At 36.1% G+C, this 24459-nt stretch overlaps 2 protein-coding genes across 7 annotated transcripts in view; both read right to left on the reverse strand.

Moving 5' to 3' along the window:
• Window positions 1–1107, reverse strand: part of ClC-c (chloride channel protein 3) — a 29358-nt gene extending 28251 nt beyond the window's left edge. For 2 of the 6 annotated variants that reach the window (XM_071589730.1, XM_071589729.1), the window contains exons 1-2: window positions 756–926; window positions 380–477 (exon numbers count right to left, since the gene is read on the reverse strand). In XM_071589730.1, coding sequence (XP_071445831.1) covers window positions 380–477; window positions 756–780 — 123 coding nt within the window. In that variant the 5' untranslated portion in view covers window positions 781–926. Of the gene's footprint in view, window positions 1–39; window positions 213–379; window positions 478–755; window positions 927–947 lie in introns of those variants that run through there. The other 4 variants (XM_071589731.1, XM_071589733.1, XM_071589732.1 and 1 more) reach the window with 4 other exon arrangements.
• Window positions 1108–7473: 6366 nt separating this feature from the next.
• Window positions 7474–24459, reverse strand: part of LOC139691975 (uncharacterized) — a 138376-nt gene continuing 121390 nt past the window's right edge. The window contains exons 4-7 of the mRNA XM_071589953.1: window positions 20088–20237; window positions 17803–17946; window positions 14047–14421; window positions 7474–8582 (exon numbers count right to left, since the gene is read on the reverse strand). Of these exons, the coding sequence (XP_071446054.1) occupies window positions 8200–8582; window positions 14047–14421; window positions 17803–17946; window positions 20088–20237 (1052 nt within the window). The 3' untranslated portion in view covers window positions 7474–8199. The remainder of the gene's footprint in view (window positions 8583–14046; window positions 14422–17802; window positions 17947–20087; window positions 20238–24459) is intronic.

The following is a 24459-nucleotide window of genomic DNA, read 5'->3' on the forward strand; positions in this document are numbered from 1 at the left end:
ATTAGAGACATAAGGCTTACATAACGTTCAAATACGTACAGACACTGTAAGGGGTCCGAGCACTTGTCACGCGAATGGACAACACGAATACATCATCACACAAATGAATTTATTTAAATACACTAGAAATTAAAATTTGGACAACTTTAATGCCAAAAGAAAGTTAACAACTGCTCACAAGAAGCTTTAGAAACGAACACCGTCTTCCAAGCTTTCAACACTCGACCTTAATCGATAAGTCGAAATGTCACACAACTCAGCGCGAAAAAAATACGAAGGCCATATCAAAGGCTATTCTTGCGACGTCCACATGTTTAGTCTATTAAATCACAGATTTTAATTCTCATGCTTAACTAATGATTAGTGTTAATTCCCCTACCTGAGAATTGACAGCTTGATATGAAATGGGTACGCTCAATGGTAAAGCTGTATTCCCCCTGAGAGGATCCCTTTCCATGATCTGTGACAAGGCAAGATCTAAAAAATAACACAAATTCAACAAATTAATCTAAGCAGCTATAGAAAACTTTAATGCCAGGTTAATATCATAAAATTAACCGATAGTATTGAACAAGCTCGAAGAACGTTTAGGATGTAGTGACAACACTACAGCCCGGGTTAACTGAATGCTGTGAAACAAAAAATAACTAATTTGTCATTGATTGATATTTAAATTTTAAGCCCCAGGGGATTTTAAAAAACCGACTGACAACTAATTTAGACTCAATGACTAAGTTATTAGGTATGGCACTAACCAAAATTTCCCTTACGTACAGACATCCCTTATGTTAGACCGAATACCCAAATATAATGAATATCAAGAATCATTTATGGTACTGTTGTCACCACATTAATGTTCACCGCACCACATAAACACTTTATCACGAGGCTAACAAAACAATATCGAAACAACTGTTGTGCGTTGTAAAGCTGAAAAATGCACTGACACTCAATTGATCACGATGCTTAATCACCTACGCTTGCCTCACCACTAAGGTTAAATTAATAGCACCAAAATTCGATGCATTCTGCCACACTCCACTGCAACTTCATTACATAACTCATTCCCAGGAAAAGTATCATGTTACAGACCTGTCCCTACCTTGGACGAGGATTGGGCCGAACTAATTGGTTACGTGACTCATTCACTAAACTGATTCGCTCATTGTTAGATCGTCAAATTATTTTCAGAATACATACGTTTTAAAAACGATGGATATTGATTTCCAGAGCTTGGATTAATATTTTTATTTATTTTATGTAGCATTGGTAGGAATCACATTTTTTATTTCATTTAAAAATGATATCAAAATAACGTCGTCAGTAGAGCGCAAAAGAACGAATCTCTGATGGCTCTTTGATACAACATAGGTACGCAGGATAAACAATCGTTCATTCGTTCGAAAGATTGGTGGTATATTTGAAAAGTCTTGCAGCATGAAAAGTTAATAATGGATATCATGTATATTGCGTGAAAAGTGTGTCCTTACCAATTTCGAATTTTTAATCATGGATACGTTTTGGAAAGACGACTTGTGAGAAAACTCAAAGTAATCCCGCTAAGAAATTGGGTTTGAGCCTTTATGAAAAATTTGTAATCCAATCATGTTAGTTATATAAAATTATTTGATGGCTTTTGAACGAAGTTACTTACGTAACAAGTGAAAACCTGTTGTGTCAGGGCCTGTGATGTGGTGTTTCGTTTTTCGATGTAGGTTATTACCTATGTTATGTAATCAATATGTTAGGTAATGGTATACTCCCTACGTACCATATGTACTGACGTTGAAAGGGTAAAAATAAATGATATAATGAAAGGGAACTTGCAAACGAGCTCGTAACCCTACACATACGAAAACAATGTTTTGCTGATTACTCGTCAAGATTAGGCACCAAATTTTGTCAGGTTGCATACTCATCACTCGCTCTTTAACGGCCGCATGAAAGAAAACGCACGAACATTTGATGATGCCATCGATTTAATGTATTTACTTCGATTTCTTCTTTATTAATGGTTTATTAATTTTTTATAAGAATATAAAACTAACAATTTGGAAGACGGTATAATATTTAAGTAATATAAAACCGTGAAGACAAATTAAAATAGACGAATTATAGTAATATAGAGAACTTTCGAAATATTTTGCTTTATTCATAATTGCCCATACTTCTTTTATTTAGACAATCAGGCAAATGAACTATCCTGCCTAATTCATTTAGGCTGGTGGATAATCAAGCTTTAGTTAGTCAGCCAATAGGTTGCAATTATTGCCGAGTGCAATAGAAAATCAGTGTGATAATTATTGGAATAATATCAATATGGACAAAGGTTATTTAGTTTTTGAGAGAGGGGAAGACAAAGTTAAACATTAAATTAGTGGGTTAAAACTAAGACAAGTGGAACAATTTACCTATCTTGGAAGTGTTTTGTACCAAAAGGTCAAATAAATAGGGAAGGTTGCATTAGGACAAGAAATTTTCACATGGAGGAAGGTAGTGACAGAGATTTTGGGTAAAGATATTGAGAAAATATCTGGGAAAATTTTGATACAGATGATGGTTTTGTTATGTGCAGAAACATGGTCATTGAAGCACGATTTGAGCTATGGATATGGAAAAGGTGAAATGGGTAGAAAATAAAACCAACAAAGAAGTATTAGGCATGATGAGAATGTGAAAGGATTTGGAAGAAATCCACATGAGGCAGGAAAGGGTTTTGCGGATCAATTTAATTGGATTGGAATGTTGAAGAGAATGACTGAGGGGACAACTTAAGAGGAAGGTGAAGGAAAGGGGTAGACATGTTGGATGGAATCAATGGAGGTAGAACGCAAGTAGCATTGAACAGTCTATTGTAATGTGGGGTGCCAGGCTGTGTTTTGTAAGGTGAGTCTAAGGATCCAATCTCGTGCTGAACAAAAAAGACTGTGACGCTGAGGCATTTTACCACTTAAATGACCTTTTTTCTATGCCCCCATGCCCCAAGATCCAAAACCTTTATATCAAAAGACAATTCTCTCTTTTCTCTCCAATTTTTGTCCCGAAGAAGGTCTCTCTCCCAAAGATATATCCATTCTTTCGCCACCTAATCGTAACAACTCCCATTTCTATTTGTTACCCAAATTTCAAAGAACCAATAACCCTGGATGCCCCATTGTCTCCAGCATCAACTCACCCAATGAACAAATCTCTGGATTAATAGACCACCACCTTCAACCCATAGCTACTTCACTCCCTTCTTACATCAAAGATTCATACCACTTTATGGAACGTCTACACTCAATCCCAATTCCCCACAACACGACCATTCTCATGGCCACAATAGATGTTACATCTCTGTACTCCTCCATTCCCCACAAAGAAGGCTTAGAAGCCCTGAAATATTACCTCTCCCGACGACCCACACCATACACCCCATCCACAGATTTCCTCATCAAACTGAGCCAAATCGTCCTCACCAAAAATGCTTTCCAATTTAACGACAAAATATTTTTGCAAATAAAAGGCACTGCAATGGGCATGCCTATGGCTCCTGCATATGCCAATCTTTTAGTGGTTAAACTTGAACATAACTATCTGCAAAAACAAACTCTCAAACCACTCTTCTGAACCCGCTATATTGATGACATTTTCCTCCATTGGTTCTACAGAGGCGAAACTTTATCATATTTTATTTCCTCTCAAAACTCCTCCTCCTCGTTATCTTTCACGTCTTCTATATCTGACTTGAATATCACTTTCCTAGATATTGACTTTCACCTCCAGAACAGTACGTTTTACACCTCAGTCCACATTAAACCGACCTATTACCAACAATATCTTCATGTCAATGGCTGTCACTCATTGCATATGCTCCATCCCCTTCTCACTCTCGGTCCGTGGCTTCCATCTCTGCAACAGCACCCCCTCCCAACAGAAATACATAGACCAGCTACATGACTCTCTCAGAAAATGTGGGTACCCTGAAAAACTACTTAACAGTAAAATTCTCAAACTGTCAACCCAATACACTCCTCTCCCCAAACCAAACCGCCCAAAATGCCCTGATCTTATCACCACTTTCTTCCCCAGAACACACAAAATTACACATTTAATCTGTGAACTCTTCCCAATTATTAATAACAGTCAGTCCATATCACTTTTATTCCCACATTGTCCCTCGTTTTCGTTTAAATGCCCCTCAAAATTGCGAGACATCTTCAAGTCAACAAAACCACCTCTGAGCACCCATGTTTCTTCCCTGCCCCGGTCTGCACCATGCAACCACCCACACGGCAAATGCTGCTATCTTCTAAGACCCCCACCTTCCTTACTACCAACTCCCAACCCGATGCTACCTGCACCTCAAAAAACATCATATATTGCCTCTCCTGTAACTTCTGCCCTGCCTTATACGTGGGTGAGTGCACGACCACTCTTTCCTTTCCCATGAATAACCACCGCTATTCCATCAAATCTCCCACCTTCCTTAATTATTCCATACCTGCTCATACTGCTTCCCACAGTCAATATTTTGATGACTGCTTCTCCATGTCGGTGATTGACATCATTCCCCAACTGCAAGTATCATAGAGGTGAGAACCCACGAGATGGCACATATCTGGGTGTTTCAGTCATTCAAACCCCCTGGGCTGAACCAAGCCCACTGATGCATCCAGTAGCTGCCTACACATCCCCCCTCCCACCCCTTGTTTATTTCCTATTGGTCCCTTACCTCTCCTTCCCTCACCTCTCCCCCACGCACATGTCCTCTCTGCTCTTCCCTGAGAACGCCATTCTGATGACTTGTATCCTTCTTCTGGCTATGCAAGCCATGAAACGCACTGCTCCAATCCTTAATGACATTGTATGATAACCTTTCCTACTGCCCTTTCTGCTTGCGTCATCTAGTTCTCCTTTGGTGGGCAAAACAGTTCCTTAATTCCATCTCCTGGCCAAAGAATTGGGGCACTTGGTTTCATAAAGACTGGCAGATTTCAGTGTAAATTACGTTTCCTCAATAGCTTCAGTGGTAGAGCATTGGCCCAGCAAGTTGAAAGATCCATTATTCAAGTCCTGGCCTAGGAAATATTTTTGTGATTGTGATTAGCTCGATTACGCCCTCCCCACCCCTCCTCTGTTTGTATTTTATATGTGTTCCGATCACTTTTCCTTAGATCTATTTCCATGTGAATGAATAGTTGTGTGTATATGTATTCATATTTTCACTTTATCATCACTTTTAGAAAGATTTTCACCATTGCTAACTTGAATGGCATTGACATTTTCTCAATGTTCAATGAAATAGTGTGTCATGGTCCTTTAAGCTGATTCAATTTTTCCATGACATAGGTCATGCTGCACCTCATCACACAGGGTCTTCATCTAGTTTTTCAGTCTTCTCTGGTCCTTCTCAATTTTCTGCTGATTTTATTTCATAACCTCCTCTACACAAACCAAAACTCGTGACACTGGTGCAGGAGGCCCATTTTGGAAGGGAGATTTCAAGTCATTAAAATGGGTGAAAGGGTGATTTGCATGTGTGGATGTCTTCCAGGAAAAGAGATCCCTTGTGGCCAAGTTGAAAGTGTTTCTTAGCCTCATATAGGTTATGAGAACTGTCCGTTGAGAGAATATAACTGGGAATAGAACCCCAGACATGAGCAGTGAATGGGTACATAGCCCATCAAAGGCTTCACTGGTTGGTACATCTGCTGGTTCCCTCCCTGACCACCGTAAATCCCCCTCTCAATACTTCCTTCTTGCCCATTTCTCTTCCTTGGGAAAGTGGAATAAGCTTACGATAATCACAAGAAATACACATTTACTGTCATTGTTTAAAAAAGTGCAGAATAAAAAACTCCTTAGCACAAGAAATTGACTCTTAATTTAATAAGCAGATGTTTTCTCATAAATAACATATTAGTACTGTTTATATGGTTACATATATTCCATTATGTGTTAATATGATTCGTAGTCATTCTCTGTTTAATAATTTTATGCATGTGCACGTAATATTTTTAAATTTTACATATGTGTATAATTATATATATTTATATGTTGCATTATATTTGCTTAGTTTCCCATTTTATCTTACTTGAATGAAAAATTTTTTTAGTAATCTACTGGTTAAGGTTGGTTTTGAATGGATACAACTACTGAATAAATATTTTGTGACCCTTAACAAAACACAATCCAGCAACCTATTCTGCATCAAGTCCATTTTCATCCCTGTGTACTTCCTTCCTTCCTTCATAGATCTGCCCTTCTTACTTCCAAATAAAGATTTGACCTTGCTGTATAGCACACCAATTTCACCCTTCTTCTGAAAACTTTCCATATCCTCACACTGCGTCTTCCACCATGCTTCTTTTGTTGTCCTCCTAAATTTATTATTTAACTCTCTGTAATGTTTTTGCCTCTGTGTTTACATTCTTCCATTTTCTTCTCTCATCTATCATTCTAATCATTTCATCCATGATCCATGATTTAAAAAATATATTATAATACTTCAATTTAACTTAGCTAACTTTGAATAGATTCTTAGATTTTGTTGATAATTATTATTCTTTTATCTTAATATTATAATTACTAAAGTCATATCTTCCAAATGTTATTTTATATTTGCTATGTACTTAATTATCCTTATTATATTAATTGTTGGTTTTTAAATTTTATTTCTTTCTTTTCTTTAATTTGATAATTTTTTCTATATATTTATTCTGTTATTTATTTTAAACATAATTTTTATTTGCTTCCCATGATATGTATAACCCTTTCATTTCCATTAGGTATTTGCATATTTGTCATATTTCTATAGGTTTTCCAGGTTTTCACATCCCCGTTACTGTGTGAATGTTTTCCCGTCATGGGTTTTCCTTTAAGAAAATGTATTAGTTTACAATCTGTACACTTTTCCCAAAAATGTACATATTTTCACATTCTACCCAATTTTTTCCCCAATGTAGCTTTTAATTAATAATTTATTATTGAATAAATTGTTTCATATCTTACTTCCTATTCCCCTATTATCACTATAAAAAATTTTCTACACTCCTTGATTTAATGATTGCTCACATACTTATGCATGTGATTGATGAGGATTTAGATGGAAGAAGGGGTCATCTAGTGTCAATGTCACCCCAATAGACATTTTAATATTATTATTCCTTTCTTGCCCAAATCCTTACCTTTTCTTCCTCATAAATTTATTGCATTGAGCTTTGATTTCATCTGTAGCAACAAAATCTCATTTAATTGTTATCTATGGGTTCTCAATGCACCCTTGGAGAGGTGACTCGGCGATGGTATGAAGAAGATCGAATATGAGGTTACTCTTGTTACCATGAGGAAGATTTCTTAGTACTTACCTATGTGGACATCTATGGCCACTTAGAAATATGTTACCAGGATGAATGACATAGAAATAAATCTTCATCTGAATGCACAGCTGGTTCATGGTTTCCAAGATTTAGAACATAGGTACATTTCGAATTGGACTTTGATAAAGTTATTTAATTTACACAGAAAATATATTTGACAGTTAGGAGATTTCTTGCATTTCCATGGTTTTGAACTGAGAAAATGTCCTTAGGAACAATCATAAAAGACAACTTCATTATACAAGTGTATAATGTGTGATCCTAGAACTCATAGGTGAGTAATTCCTTCAGACTGACTTTTCAACAATATGAATGCATAGATATATAAATTAAATATAAGACTTGATTTGTAATACTTTAAATTAAACTGAAAAGTTTTTAGTATTTATTCAACTTTGACCCTGGAAGGCTTGTCATTTAATAAAATGGATGGAAGAGTAGGCAGCAGCCAATAGCTCACATTCATCATATTGACTTTCAATATGAATAGTGGCAATTCACTGTCTGAGGAAATGGTTCATGGTGATTTACCCTTTTTCTTGGCACCTTTGACCAGATTATTTTGGTGTGCACACTTCAGAAAGAAAGTCAATTGCATTTGTTTTCACTTACAACCTCTGGCAGGACTTTTATGTGCATGCTGTAACTAATTGTTATGCTGATTTTGTAATGCTTAGAGCGCACACTATTTGGACCTTATTCATTTAATACAAATTCACAACACTGTAAAAATAGTTTTTTCACAAAGCAAAGAGGGGGGTAGAGAATCACTTCTTCATATTCCCCTTCTGATGCTATTGTCACTGTCCTCAACCAGTTAATCACAGGATCTCTTCAATCACGTGTAATAATAGTGATTATTCCAACTTCTGCTCAGAGATTTGGGATTTGTATCATCATCTGCTTCTTTGCCTCCTTTGGTGTCCAAATGTGGATTTCGTAAGCAATTCACATTGTGTCGGTTATACTGCCGGTTTAATGTTGATGATGCTAATGCAAGATCTATTTCTGCTTCAATCTCACTCTCAGTGTCAGGAAAAAGATTATCAGGAGATTGGTGTGAGTGATTTCCTGAAGAATATGGTGCCTTTAAGGAATCATTTGCTGCGATATTTTTTTGATGCTTGGCTACCATTATTCGCAAAACAACTCCCAGTACTAGTGCTAACATTCCAGCACCAAGTCCTCCTCCAATGTACCAATACAATCTGTTCTGGTTTCCTGCAAAAATTATAAACATTTAAAGTAAAAACATGACTTTACTTATGACTGTAATAATTGATTAAATGACTATTATCAGTATTGCATATGAAGAAATTTTAATGAGTAATGAATTAACTAAGGAAGATTCCTTAATATGGGTCTAGTGACTGCAAGATATTTACAGGAAAAGTATCTTAAGAGGATGCAAATGATAACCAAGTCATATGGCTTCACTGTACTGAAAGGTAATGTTTAGTAAAATAAAATAAACATATCCTAAATCAAACAAATTTGTGGTATGTACAAAATTAAAAAGAAAATGGAGCAACACATCTTATAAACAGCAGCATAATTGTGTGTAACACATATTGAGGCAACCTCAGCATATATGTATATGCCAAGTAACACAGTAACTTTTAATGGAGTCATCCGATAATGTGCATTTTAAGGCAATAATTTCTGAGGGTAAAAATCATTCGCCTTAACTGGGATCCCGCACAGTCACAGGAGTTTATAAATATATATATATATATAATATTAGGAAGGCACAATAGAACACAAGTAAAATAGTAACACCTTAAAGGACACTCATACAGTAAATTGTTTAAGCTTTTGGCCTTCTTCAAGTAAGACTCTTAAAGACCCTTCTTCAAGTGAGTCTTACTTGATGAAGACCGAAAGCTTAAACAATTTATCGTGTGAGTGTCCTTTTAAGTGTTACTATTTTATTTGTGTTCTATTGTGCCGTCCCAATATTATACTGCTCGTGTGAGTGTTTCAGTATAATCTTTATATATATATATATATATAAAGATTATACTTATATATATATATATATACATACATATATACATATACATATATATATATATATATATATATATATATATATATATATATATATATATATATATATATATATATATATACATACATATATACATATACATATATATATATATATATATATATATATATATATATATATATATATATATATATACATACATACACACACACACACATACACACGCACATATGGAAAGAGATACAAGGAAAAGGGATATTAACATATAACAGATGAACAAATGGGAGGTGGGGGAGGTGGGCAAGGTGGAATCGAGAAGATCACAAATATTTCCTTGACCGGGACTTGAACCGCCGATCTTTCAACTTGCTGGGCCGATGCTCTAAACCTAAATGCAAAACATATCCTATTTTCAAAACCTGAACCCTATCCGTCTCTCAACTGCTATTCAAATCTCTCCCACCAATTCCCTACTTCTCATGTACTTCCAGCAATGTAGTTTACCTCCTGAAGTGTCAACCATGCCCTGCCTTCTGTATTGGACTGTGCACTACAACCCTATATATTAGAATCAATAACACTGGGCCTCATGCAAGAATTCTTGCCTGATTGGGATGCTCCCAATCTCAAAACACGCCTCCGAACATAATACTCCCATTGATAAATGCTGTAGTATCTTCCCTTGCAAACCTTTCCCCACCTTCCTATTCCATCCAGCATCCCCGTCCCATACTGTTGAAACATTCTTCTAAGATCCTTCTCTCCCTTGAGAAAGGTGGCAGCACCACTGAAAATTCGGAACATTTGTGACTTTCTTTTTTGTGTTTTTGTTGTTGTTCCCCAGTGCTATCTTGGTATGCATTATTATTCACATCTGTGAGACTTTCACATAATTTTAATACATTGTTGCTTATTGCAACATTCCTCCTTCATCATCTTCTGCCGATTGTGAGTTTCTTTTGGCATGCCTCACATTAGGCATAATTCCCAATGGTCTACGCAACCACATTTCCACTATCTTGCTTACCTCCCCAACTTTGTCCTTCCTTGAACATACTAACATTCCAGCACTCATTTTTACTCAGTCACTTCATATAAAATCAATACAATCATCTCATTACCACATATCAAAACTCAATAAATTCCCTGATTAAAATTATTTCCCTGGCTTCCCCACATCTCCTACACATAGTAAAAGAGACTCTTAGGGCATCATTGGACTCGCTACAACACCAGCGTCAAAATTACTTACAAAGCTGTCCTCCCTGTGTATGTCTCACTTCAGAGGTCTCCCTGTACGTCTTTGCCTGACTATACCTCCCATGCCTTCCCCACCTCTACACCTCTATAAATCTGACCTTACATTTATGTACCACCTTCATCTGCCAACCTCTATCTGGGTTTACCCTAAGTGCCACCTCCAATCCAAAGCCTCCATACCCACCTTCATCCTGCCAGATGAAGAAACGGAGGACTCCACAGACCATGGGGTCAACCTTTCCTGCACATCCGTTAGCCCAAAACTAACTTCTCTTTAGAGCAAGGACCTCTCATTCACCCCCACCCCCAAAGTAAACCACATGACAATGCTCGCGGATGTATTGCATTTTTGCCGGAATCTCTGGTGGAAGGTATTTTGGAATTCCCAACCAGACCCATTCACAACGCCTTAAGTTAATTCAAGCCTGTATCTGCCCAAGAACCCAATCCCTATCCTGAAATCATCTAGTAGAAAGTTTTATAAACCATCTCCTGTCCAGAATTTCTAAGCCATCTTTCCTCAAGTTCCTAAATCCTCAACCTAACCCGTCTCCCACAGATTCCTTAGAATTAAGAAGATTCATTAAATTCCAAGAAACTGCAGGAGATGCCTTCAGTTCTTAACATGTGTCTTTAATTATTTCCTCCACATATACGCTGAACAGCACCAATGATAATGGATAACTCTGCCTTACACCTCTTCCTAACACAGTCCATCCGGACTCTTTGTCCCCCAATCACACTTGGGCAGACTGAGACATATACAGGTTGTGAATTAGCCTCCTATCCTTCCAATCTACTCCTATTTTCTGAATATACTCATTAGTTTTTGCCAATGCACTCTATGCACAGCCTTTTCAAATTATATAGAATAGGCAAATATGTCCTAATTGTATTATGTGTTCCTCTTGATTAATGATCTCATTACTGCAATGGCATCACGTGAATGGAATCACATCACCCCTCCCCTTCCTAAACCAAAACTGATAATCCCCTAAGTAATCATTTGCCCTACTCTCCATTCTTTTGTTGATGATCCAGAGAACAAATTTAGCTGCATGGGAAATCGAACTTATTGTTCTGTAGTCCTCACATGATGTAGTCTTTACCTTTTTCGGAATAGGAACTAAAAATGATATCACAAAGTCTTCCGGCCAGATTCCTTCTTCACAGATGCTACAAATAAGTTTATTTAGACTCCCACATTTTCACAAACTTTTTCATAGTTCCGCAACAATGTTGTCTACTCCCACAGCATTATTTGATATCATCTCTCTTCGATCTTTTCTGTGTCAGCTATTATCTCACCCAACTCATCTCTGACTTTTAATGCTGATCTTCCCTTATTACTTCCCGTTGGTGTTTTAACCTTCCCATATAGAGTACTAATTTCACCCTTCCTTCCTTGTCAACTCTCACCCCCTTCGTTGTATATTACTCGATAACTATCACTCCCGTAATACCCACTCTCCTTCCATCTCACCTTGCATAGGCCTAAAATTTCTATATTTTCTCTTTCCATTCTCTCGCTTTATATTCTCTAATTTACCTGTCCTTAACATTGTTTAGCATTCCAAGTTCCTATTCTAACAAATTTGGTCCTCATCGTCTGTCCTGCTGCTGTCAGTTTTGCTGGGAAAGACACACAGCTGATTGGGCTGACTCCCATAGTTGCCAGGACTCATTTTCTTTATGCTGTCCATCATAAAAGTCCTGGGAATAATAATTGAGGTGGTTTCCCATTGCCTTCCTCAATAGTTTTTTTAATATAACACCATCACTCAATGGCCACCTCACTGAGGTGTGTGTGGTTGTATATATATTTATATACATACATAATTCAAACAAAGGAGCAAGATAGCATTAGCCAACAAATGATAAAGGGCACTCATATGCACTCCGAAATTTTTGGTGGCAAGATCACCTTCTTCTGTGGACAGAAGGAATTGAGAAAAAGGTTGGAAGGTGAGGTGGGTGGCGGATGGAATGGGAGAAGGGAAAGCTTTGGGAAAGGGTAAGATTGAGGTACGGGTTTGGTGGAAAGTTTTGGGAGGGGTAGGATTTAAATGAATGATGTAGGAGAGAATGGGGGGAAAGGAAAAATTGGATAGGGTACAGAGTCCAATGCCTGCCATTGTGATCCCTGAAAAATTAAAGGAATCTAAGGGCCTTATGTACATTTTCTCTATTGTCTTTAGTTTGACTGTGGTGTTGGAGGGTGGGAGGAATGCTGCTGAGCTATATTGACAATATTCTCCTTCTGTGGTCACATAGTACAGAATCTTTTAAAATATTAATCTCAGACCTCTATTCTACATCCTCTGTTTCCTTCATCTCAACCATTTCCGCCTTCCAAATTACCTTCCTAGAGGTCAACATATGACTAATTGTTAATTAATTTCAAACTTCTGTGCATGTATAACCAACCAACAAACAACAATTCCTCCATTATAATAGTTATCAATTTAAAAAATAATCGCTAATGTAGATTCATTTTCATCATATGATAGCAATTAAAATGATGCAATGTAGATAGTTAAAGACTTATTTTTTGTATAATAAAACTATGTGTTTGCTTGCCTTAATGGAGATTATGGAATTTTCAGGGCTAGTGAATGCAAGGGAAATGATAATGGTAAAATATGGATAGTTCAAAAATGATTAAATCAAAATATTTAATACTATCAACAACTTTTGATTTTTGAATTTTTGATTCGAAAACTCTTAAGATATTTTGTAAAGAAAACAGTGACCTGCTGAAATTTGTTCTCTGAAGTATTACTTGATGGAATTTACACAATATATTTAAAATGAAAGAAGTAACTTTGTGATACCATGCATATTTTATTCAAATATGCCTTAAGTTTTGACGTTGGACATCATCATCAGCAAGTGATGATGATGACATCCAACGACATCCATAACAACAGGGATGCAATGATGACATCCAACATTGAGGTTATTTTTCAATAAAGTTCGTATGGTATTACCAAGGTACCTCTTTCATTTTACAAGTGACATGCTGATTATGATGAAGATATTTGCAGATTATAATGGTATAGTTAACGAGATATACAAGGGATTATGGTTGCTGTTCAGTGTATTGAACAAATGTTTACAGTATGGGGTGAAAATCCATCTCAAAAAAATGGAGGCACACAATGATATACTGAAGAAGCAAATAGGTATGTATTTTAAATACAAAATTGGGAGAGAATAGACTAGTGCAAGCACAAGAATTTATTATAGGATTGTTTTGGAAGAAAAAAGGGCTGATAACGCGGAAATTAAGGTAAAAGATTTAGTTACTTAAGATCCTTCTTCAGTTTAAAACTGGAGCTCAAAGCATTGGGGATGAACATGTAAAATAATCAGAGATTCATCAAATTAAAATTATAAGAATTGACTATATACCCTCTGCCTTGTGAGGTAACAGTGGTTCCATTGGTTGCTCTTGAGCCTTGGGAGGAACTTCATCTTCTTTCAAACCCAAATTGTCACCATGCTGTTTGAACATGTTCATCTCAAGTTCCTCTTGGGCTCTCCTAGACTTCTTAGCTATTTCATCATCCTCGATTTGCTTGAAGAGAGCGTCTTTCCCAGCTTCATCCTTTTCTTGCATATCCTCCCTCATGACAGCTTTAGGATTAGGTGGAGACAGAGCTGCTGACTCTTTGAGAAAAGCACCCGTGTCATCATATATTTCATACATCTCATCCTCATCAAAACCATCTTCCAGATCTTTATCCGTTGCATTAAAAAATCTTTTCTTCAGGACTCTGCCAGATACTGGAATTCAAACAGAGTAATTATACGCCTTTAGAATCACATCATGACAACAAATAGTAATTAAAATTTAGTTTTATCTTTTTAAGCATTTTATCTTGAAATGATTCAAAATATTAATGCAGAAAAACATCATAGTAAATATCAATGAAGAAAAGGGCATAGTATTCTGGTTGTAGAGCTCTTGGCTATTGACCCAAGGGCCACCTAATATTTTGACTACCAGGATTTAGGTAAACTTTCATCATCCGTATGGAATGGTGAGCCAGTGATGTTAAAAATCAGCATATTGGTGATAAAAAACACTTCTAGATCTCTAAATTCTGCAGTTAAAATTGTACACAATATGCCCTAAATGAAGGTAATAATCTACAGAAAAGATATAGATAATGTTGAAGCACTCATGATAGCAATATAACATTTGGACGGCACAATAGAACACAAATTAAAATAGATAACACATAAAAGGAGACTCAAATTTAAGAGAATTTAAGGCTGATAAGAATCTTTCTTATTTCCCCTAATTGCCACCGCCCCTGATGAAAAACATGTCTGCTTATCAGATCTGCTCCTGTCTTCCCACATTGCCCAATCACATCATTCCCACAGTCATTGCCTCTCAAAAAACATTATATATCTTTTGTTATGCAAATAATGCACTTCATTTTACATAGGCGAATGCATTACCCCCTCATCCATTCGAATGAACAATCACCCCTACTCTTGCAATTCTGCCTCAATCTCTTCTCTTCCTAACCCTTCACATGCAAATTCCCACAACCTTTTATTCGACCAGTGCTTCTCCCTTACCATCCTAGAATCCCTACCCGATTTAGCCACCAATATAAACGTAAGAACTTGCAAATCTGCATATATACTAGCTTTCTGATCTTATGAAATTCCCAACCTTAACCATCATTTTTCATTCCCTTCCCAGCATACCCTGCACCTCCCCCATTCCAGACTCCATATTCCCTGTCTGAGACCTTCCAGTCTGACCTGAAGAAGGCCAAAAGCTCAAATGATCTAATATGTGAGTGTCCTTTTATGCGTTATGTATATTTTATTTAGTGTTCTATTGCACCATCCAAACGTTATATATATATATATATATATATATAGATATATATACATACATATATATATATGTGTGTGTGTATATATATAATTATTATTATTAGTAATTAATAATAATAATTATATATATATATATATATATATATATATATATATATATATATATATATATATATATATATATATATATATATATATATATAATGGCCTGACACAATATAACACAAATAGAATAGAATAGCAACATTTAAAAGGACACTCACACGGAAAATTGTTCGAGCTTTCGGCCCTCTCAGAGGCCTTCTTCAAGGGAGACTATATATATATATATATATATATATATATATATATATATATATATATATATATATATATATATATATATATATATATATATATATATATATATATATATATAATATTATATATAAACCAAAACCATAAACACAGTAATCAACGCGAAGGTTGGTTTGGTAGGTGATGGTAGAGTTCAACCAGTAGAGTTCACCCAGCAAAATTCACACATCAGGGCAGGGATTCTACTCTGGGTGAGTCTGCTCCTTTGTTTAAAACAATAAAATATTGGGTGGCAGAGTTTAAACGAGGCCATATGAACTGTCAAGACAAGCATTGCATTGGTCGACCAAATGAGATGACAACTCCAGAAATGGTGAAGAAAATCCACAAAGTGATACTGGATGATCATCAACTGAAAGTGTGTAAGCTAGCAGACATAGTAGGCATTTCAAAAAGTGTGGCACATCGCAAATTGACTGAAAATTTGGACATGAGAAAGCTATGTGCAAGATGGGTGCCACGTTTGCTCATACTCGAGCGAAACCAGTGTGGTGAAGATATTTCAATTGAGTGTTTAGCAAAGTTTCACAGAGCTTTAACCTCGTGGACTGTGGCGCCTCGCGCACGACTACGAATGCCTGTGACATTGTATGTACGGTATTTCGTCACAACATCTTGTTCCTTTAAAAGCCCCAAAATTTCAGAGTTTAAGAGGACGCCTCGGTAGCTTAAGTGGCTAAAGCACTCGACAGGATATTGAGGGATCTGGGTTCGAATCCCAGTCAAGGCGAATGATTTTTACACTCTGAAATTGTTGCATTGAAATGCAACAATTTCATTGAATTGAATTCGTCATTAATTAAAGTTTGAATTGCTACCTCATGCACCCTATTTGCCAGATTTAGCCCCCTTGCATTACTTTTTGCTTGCAAACTTGAAAAATTGGCTCAATGGTCAAAGATTTTTCAACTGTGAAGAAGTGATGTCGGCAGTTAATGGCTATTTTGAGGAGTAAGACAGTTCTTATTATAAAACGGGTATCAAACTTATTGAACACTGCTGGGAAAAGGGTATAGAGCTGAAAGGAGATTATGTTGAAAATTATTAAATTTTTTTCTAAAATTTTTTTGTTTTCTTTGTAAGGTTGGGTACTTCTGGGACCCCCCCTCATACAATGAAGCACGGATAATCAAAAAAACATGAATAGCCAAAATATGTGGAAAATGTGTCGTGATACAAATGAAGACTCCTTTTCTAGCAAAGTCCACATACATACATATAAACCAATTCAAAATTATTCTATAAGCTTCAGAAAGAAGGTGACTCTCTGATTCCACGGTCAAAAATAAAACCAAAGGCCTATTTCTCAAAGCTACAAATCAGGTTACAAGCCCTTGCAATTTGCTAGTTTTGTCTCTGCTGGTGAATGAATTGTGCAGCATTTGCTACTTGCCTACATTACTTTCCAAATTATAAAGTTTTGCATAAAAGTTAATACTTTTTGAAGAAGAATTATAATTTGACTTCTAACTTTGAGAAGTAGGAGCCTGCGGGCCTTGAATAGTTGATGTAACTAAATAGAAAACACACAATGATGTGCACTAAATAAGAGAACAAGTTCATACATGCCTCATCCTCGGAGGGAAATTTTCTCTTCTGTAATGCATGAATTCTTATAAATTCTGGTAGAGCATTAAATCAGACCCTTTAAATTTACTGGGGATGGGTGAACAAATAATACACTTTCTTAGGAGGGAAACCTCAAGTGATATGTTTCAATTACATCAGATATTGTATCTAGGTGTTGTTGAGGATAGAGATGCCATTGCTTATACCAAACAGAACTCTAATGTGAATAATATAAAATGCATTTCCTTAATTTCATTCCTTTAATTTCAGTGCCTGGAATTTGTCAAAAATTAAACTAGGTTGCAGATGGATGATAGCTTTTAGTGGTAGGATTTGACTACCATATTCCACAATACACCAGTATATGATGTTAACTCTTACCACATGTGTAGACTACTTTGAGGTACATCCTTGTATTTGAACGGCATGGATATCCAAAATTTTCTGTGGCAGCTGTTAAAACACACTGTTTCTTCCCATGGCACATTTGCATGACAGTCTCTGTTGTGAAGCTTGTTTGACATTCTAGAAAAATAAAAAATCATGAGAATCATTAAAATTCATTAGATCAATGCAAGTCATTCGTCTTGTGTGTTAATGGTACCTATCCATTTGCCTTTCAATGTTCACTTGTATAAAATAAATAATTTCTCTTTTCCTTTTGCTAGACATAGCTCTATTTCAAGCATCTCATGCCCTTGATTGAAGCCTCTGAATTTAGCAAGAAATACTTACTTACCAATTCAAGGAGATTATTTTTTATTGTTCGCCTATAGCTTCACTGGAATGTCTTGCCCTTGAATTAGCAACATGAGCACACATTCTTGAATTAGTTCTTCAATTCTTTCCAGTAAAATATTTGGTCTTTTACTCACTAGCTATTGAAATTCATCCTGTGGTTCCATTTTTCATTCAAGACAATTCATTTATTTACCTACATACACTTCTTTAAAAAATTACTACATGTACCTTTCAGTCAAATTTCATGGGTAATAGAGTAACATTTCAAAACACATAAAAATAAAAAAAAGTTGTTGTATTTATAATTATGCATCAATATTTTAAAATATTTAAAGAAGACTTTTAAACAGTCACAGCTTTTACAATATCCATTGCAGTTGCATTTTGCCTAATACAATGGCTGATGGTTTTGGTAATTACTTGAAGAGAGGGTAACTTTCAAAAGAGCATAACTTTAGCATTGGTTGTAAGAACTCTAAGACATCAATGAAAGAAATTTAGAACACTTAACTTTAGTGCAAAGTTTCCATGCAAAAATATCGTTCTAAAACGTTTCTATATGATAAAAGATAATGAAGATTTAGACTATGAATCATTTTATCAGGACTGTTATAAATTGTTTCTAGTTTGAATTTCCATTTCAGAACTCAAATAAATTTATTTTGAACATTATTGATTTGAGGATATAACATTGATAATAAGGATTCAACATAAAAAAGCTATAGTTCAGTAAAGACCTAACCAATGACATAAATCATAACTTTCCAGGCTATTAGAGATGAATTCCTCTCATATATCAGTCCATTTCTTCACATTTTCTTCTCCATATTCATTTTTCACTTTGACTAGTCTCTTTTTCTTTGCCCTTTTTCTTGGATAATATGAGAATAATATTAATACAATATTAGGTTTTTTTACATATTGACTCACTGAGTGAATAAAATATGTTGGCTGTCTTCATTTAATACCTATTTGCATACAAATATCAGGAAGGCACCATGAGTTAGGGTTAAGTCTCTGAATTTTTGCAAGAAATACTTACCAATTCAAGGAGATTATTTTTAATTGTTTGCTTATAGCTTCACTGGAATGGCATTGGCCATCTCACCAATAGCCTAATGCCAACTTATCACTCATTAAATTATGATACAAGTTAGGTAAGTACTCTGTGGTATACTTTTCTTTATTTTAAGAAGGTTGGATCATGATGTTATGAGTCAAATTATCTCCTTAGCTCGTATTAATGATGAGTGATGAAAAGTAATGTAATACTCATTTGTGCTAGCAAACAGTTATGACGTGAATATACAATTTTTAAACTTATGCTCATAGGCTCTTTTGAGGCTCTCATTAAATTTTGAAACATGCTCTAAAACTTAGTCTGGACTAATTGAGGGGCCAATTTTTGAAACAATGAGATTTCTGCTGTTTTCTCCCAGACATCAATTAATATCATTAAAACTGAGGGAATCAGGTGATCTTACATTAAAACTTTTACAACTCATATATAATTAATTGTACATGCTATCAGTTAATGATGACAAGAGCATGTATTTCTGCACCATTATTGCAAATTTGAGTGGCAGTGGTCCCTTACTGCCTTAAGAGCATGTAGAGAATCTCGGCTTTTGATTTCAATTTTTTATGAAAACTAACTTTGGAATATCCTGTTTTATCATCATCGTTTTATTGAGTGTACTTAGGACTACAAATTAAAAACATTTATCATGATAACCTATCCTTGAAAGCTCAATGCAACATTCTTAAAAGAATAGGAAGATTGATCCTTGATGGATAAATTTTGAATAAAACAAGGTTTTAATAATAATAATATGATTAATTCCATGTTTACTTAAAAGAATTGGTGAGAAGAAAAACAACAATTGGGAGAAGTAGATAATAAGCGTAATGAATTGTATGTCTACCTTCCTCTGGTACACCAGCAGGCTGTGGGCAGTGGTAGCTGTCCATCTGGCTCCTGCCAAATGTTGCTGAGTAAATAGCAAGTTGAGTTCTGGGTCCACAACGGATAGTAGCTATCTCATCCTTGCATGCTACTTTACTCCTGAATTCATCTGTAATTAGGTAGTAAATGTATCATCACTCTAAATACTAGTGAATTAGCATTTCTTATGTTTATCTTCATTCTTGAGAGAAGAAATTAACTTTTAATGAAGAAAGCACTAGTATTGGTATACCAAAAATGTATTATTTTATGAGAAGAGAGTGCCAATGTGGTTTATTACAAATATATTGCGATGTACTTTAAATACATAATTTCTGATTGATTTATAATAAATAACTTGATTTACAGCAGATACAATGAAAATACCATTTTCTTTGATGAAAAGATGGCAAATCATATTTAAATGAATGTTTCAACTTTAGTTTCTTTGGAAATTGGAAATTATAAAAAAGGCAGAACATATAATAAAATAAAGTATACAAAAATGCATACACAAATTTATATTATACTTTTTTAGAAGAATATCAGATCTTTAAATTAATATTGTACACATTTTATATAAAACAGTGAACAAGTTGGCATTGCTGGCAAATTGCTTTGTACGAGGGTCATCCGGAAAGTAGTACCCGTTCGTGAAATAAAGACACAAAAGTAAATATTAACAAACATAAAAAATTTTATTTGAAAGAGGATACTTTAAACTACTTCCTCAACATAATCTCCAAGCAAATTAAGGCATTTGTCATAACGTGTGACAAGTTTCTGTATTCCTGCTGCATAGTCCTTCGCCGCCAGCTCATTGAGATACGCGAGGGACCCATCTTGCGCAAATTTTTGCATAATGCAGATGGTGTTTAACAATTTCATGAACAATTGTTCGAGAAACATTGGGAAAATGCTCACAGATGTCATCAATTGTGATGCGCCGATCGTTCCTCACGAATTCGTCAACTGAGCTCACCAGTTGGTCTGTAATGACAGACGGTCTCTCCGAACGCTCATCGTCGTGTGTGTTCCCCCTCCCCATGTTGAAGTTGCGACACCACCGCCGAACAGACGACTCGTCCATTACATTGTCTCCATACACCTCCTTTAATTGGTGATGAATATCACATGGGCGAACGTTTCTTGCATTGAGGAATTTAATCACTGCCCTCACTTCACAACTGGCGGCGTTCTCAATTTTTTTAAACATTGTAAACAATCACAGAAACAACACAGGCAATGCTAGCGTCACGCAACTTGGCTCAGAGAAGGCAGACAAGCCACTGAAGCTATCTGACCTCGTCCAGCGGCTACTCGCGTCGTCAACACTTCATGCGGCACGAACGGGTACTACTTTCCGGATGACCCTCGTAGGATATTTAGATCCATATGAATGTCTAAAATTTTTAAAAGATATATGAGAGCAATTTTAATCTACTTTTCTGTGTAGGATGTGTAATGTGAAGACTTTTGATAATTTGCAGTTCATGACCTACCAAATATACATGGTTTGCATACACAGTAGCAGGAAAAGTTTAGGAAAAACAGATTTATTTAAGATATTGCTACAATTAGTTTTTCCCAATTCACTTATACTGCAGAAAATGCAGTAGGAATAAATTGGAGGGACAGGAGGCTAATCCTCAACCTGTACATGTCTCAGACTGCTCAGGTGCGAGTGGGGAATGGAGATTCGGGATGGGCAGTGTTAGGGAGAGGTGTAAGGCAGGGTTGCCGGTGCTGTTCAACGTAGGCCATAAAATCTTTATTTTGCAAAATTTAGTCTACATTGATTTTGTCCCCTTCAAAGTACTCTCTATTTGTTGCTATGCACTTATTCCATCTTCTTTTCTACAGTTTAAAGTACCCTTGGAAGTCCTTGGCAGTTAGGCTTTTTAGTTTTTTATCGTTTCTTGCTTTATTGTGATCACATCTTCCCAGTGATGTCCCCTCATCACATTTTTACACTTTGGGAATAAGAAAAATTTGCAGGGCACAGGATCTGGCAAATTAGGAGGATGATAAAGGATGGCGATTGAACTTTTTGCCAGAAACTAGTGAACAATCAATGCTGAATGTGCAGATGCATTGTCATGGTTATGGATCCATCAATCATGTTTGGTTAAAATAGTGTACACTGCTGATTTTCCTAAATTCAGTTCATCAGCTATCATTTGGACAGTTTTTCGATGATCGGTAAGAACAAGGGACCACACATGATCAATGCTGTTGTCAACACAGGTGGTTGAAGGTAGTCCCCGCCTTACATTATCTGTGGTGTCTTGCCAGCCATCTTTATAATGCTTAATCCACTTGAAAACAGACATTTTCTTCAGAGTATTATCACCATAAACAGCTGTCAAAATTTCAGTAATTGCTTGATAACTTTTACTGCACTTCACTATTAAAACTTGATTTTGATTCGTTGCTCCGTGACTTCGTCAATTTCCATTTACCACTAACAGTAAAACAAGACTAACAGAAACGAACATGCCTGGCACCATACGCAAAGCTTGACGATCCACCAAGCATATTGGGTCTCAGGCAACTAGCACCGCTAGTGGGCGGGGCTATACTCCATGTCATGGCCACCAGATTGCACTAGTTCGGGCATTTATTGCACAGACCACAAATGTGGAGGAACTAACTGAGGCATGGGAGGTACTGGAGGTAGGAATGAAAGTCAGAGGGGAATTTGTAAAATCAATTAGGTTTGCTGATGGCCAAGCTCTAATTTGTCAGTCAACCAATGGGTTGCAAGCATTGCTGAGTGAATTGGAAATTCAGTGCGATAGATATGGGATGAGAATCAATATAATTAAAACAAAGGTTATACGATTTTCCAAAATGGGAAAGGCTAATATATGCATTTAAAAAGAAGGGCAGAAAATAGAGCAAGTAGAGCAGTTACATATCTTGGAAGTGTTTTTGGCCAACGCGGTCAAAGTAGTAGGGACATAAGGAGAAGAATTGCACTACACTAAGAGGCTTTCACAAAGAGAAGGGAGTTGATGATGGGGACATTGAGTAAGGATGTTAAGGAAAGACTTGTCAAAATTTGATATGGAGAGTAGCTATGAATGGAGCGGAAACGTGGTCACTGAAGAAGGATGATAGAAGTAGGTTGGAGGTTTTTGAAAGGAGCATGTGGAGAAGGATGAAGAAGGTGAAATGAACCAAAAGGAAAACAAATGAGGAAGTACTAGGTATTGTTGACGAGGAGAGGGTTTATTTGGGAGAAATGATAAGGAGACAGGAAAAATGGATGAAGGAAGTCTTGATTGGCATTGGGATGTGGAAGGGTGTAATAGAGGGGAGAATGATAGGCAAACGAGGAAAGGGCAGAAATAGGATAGGAATGTTGGACAGGATGAAGGGAGGAAGGAAGAACATAGAGATGAAGAGGGACTTGATGTTGAGTAGGTTGCTGGATTGTGTTGTGTTAAGAGTCAAAAAATATTTATTTGGTAGTTGTGCCCATCCAAAACCTACCTTAACTGGTAGATTACTTACAAGAGTAATCCCAGAAGTACCCGACGAAAAAAGAATAGACCAAAAGTTAGGAAAAAAAATATATTTTTAGTTAACATAAACTCCTTTCAGCTCTATACACTTTTCCCAGAGATGTTCTATAAGTTTGATACCCTTTTTATAATAAGAACTGTCTTGCTCCTCAAAATAGCCATTTACTGCCAACATCACTTCTTTACAGTTGGAAAATCTGTGATCAATCTTTGACCATTTTTTCAAGTTTGCTAAGAGAAAATAATTCAAGGGGCTAAATCTGGTAACTAGGGTGCATGAGGTGGCAATTCAAACTTTAATTAATGACCTTTGGCCATTGCAACAACGGATTTGTGAGCTGGTGCATTGTCTTGATGAAACAACACTTCCTTCTTAGCCAAATGCGGCTGCTTTTGCTTGATTTCTTTGCTCAAACATTGCAATAAGTTTGCATAATACTCACTAATTATATTTTTTCCATTTTCAAGATAGTCAATGAAAATTATCCCACGCTCATTTCAAAAAACCAATGCCATGACCTTGCCTGCAGATGAAATTGTCTTCACCTTCTTTGGAGCCAGTTCTCCCTTTTAAATCCATTGTTTTGATTGTTCTTTTGTCTCAGGTGTGAAGTAATGGACCCATGTTTCATCCATGGTTATGAAACGGCACAAAAATTCTGATATGTTGTTGCTGCTGTGAAAGTTTGCTAAACACTCAATTGAAACATCTTCACGATTCTGGTTGTGCTCGAGTATGAGCAGACACAGCACCCATCTTGCACATAGCTTTCTCATGTCCAAATTTTCAGTTAATTTGCGATGTGCCGCACTTTTTGAAAT

Source organism: Hetaerina americana, unplaced genomic scaffold, assembly GCF_022747635.1.
Source record: "Hetaerina americana unplaced genomic scaffold, ioHetAmer1.1.p SCAF_4, whole genome shotgun sequence".
In the NCBI taxonomy this organism is placed as follows: Eukaryota; Metazoa; Arthropoda; class Insecta; order Odonata; family Calopterygidae; genus Hetaerina; species Hetaerina americana.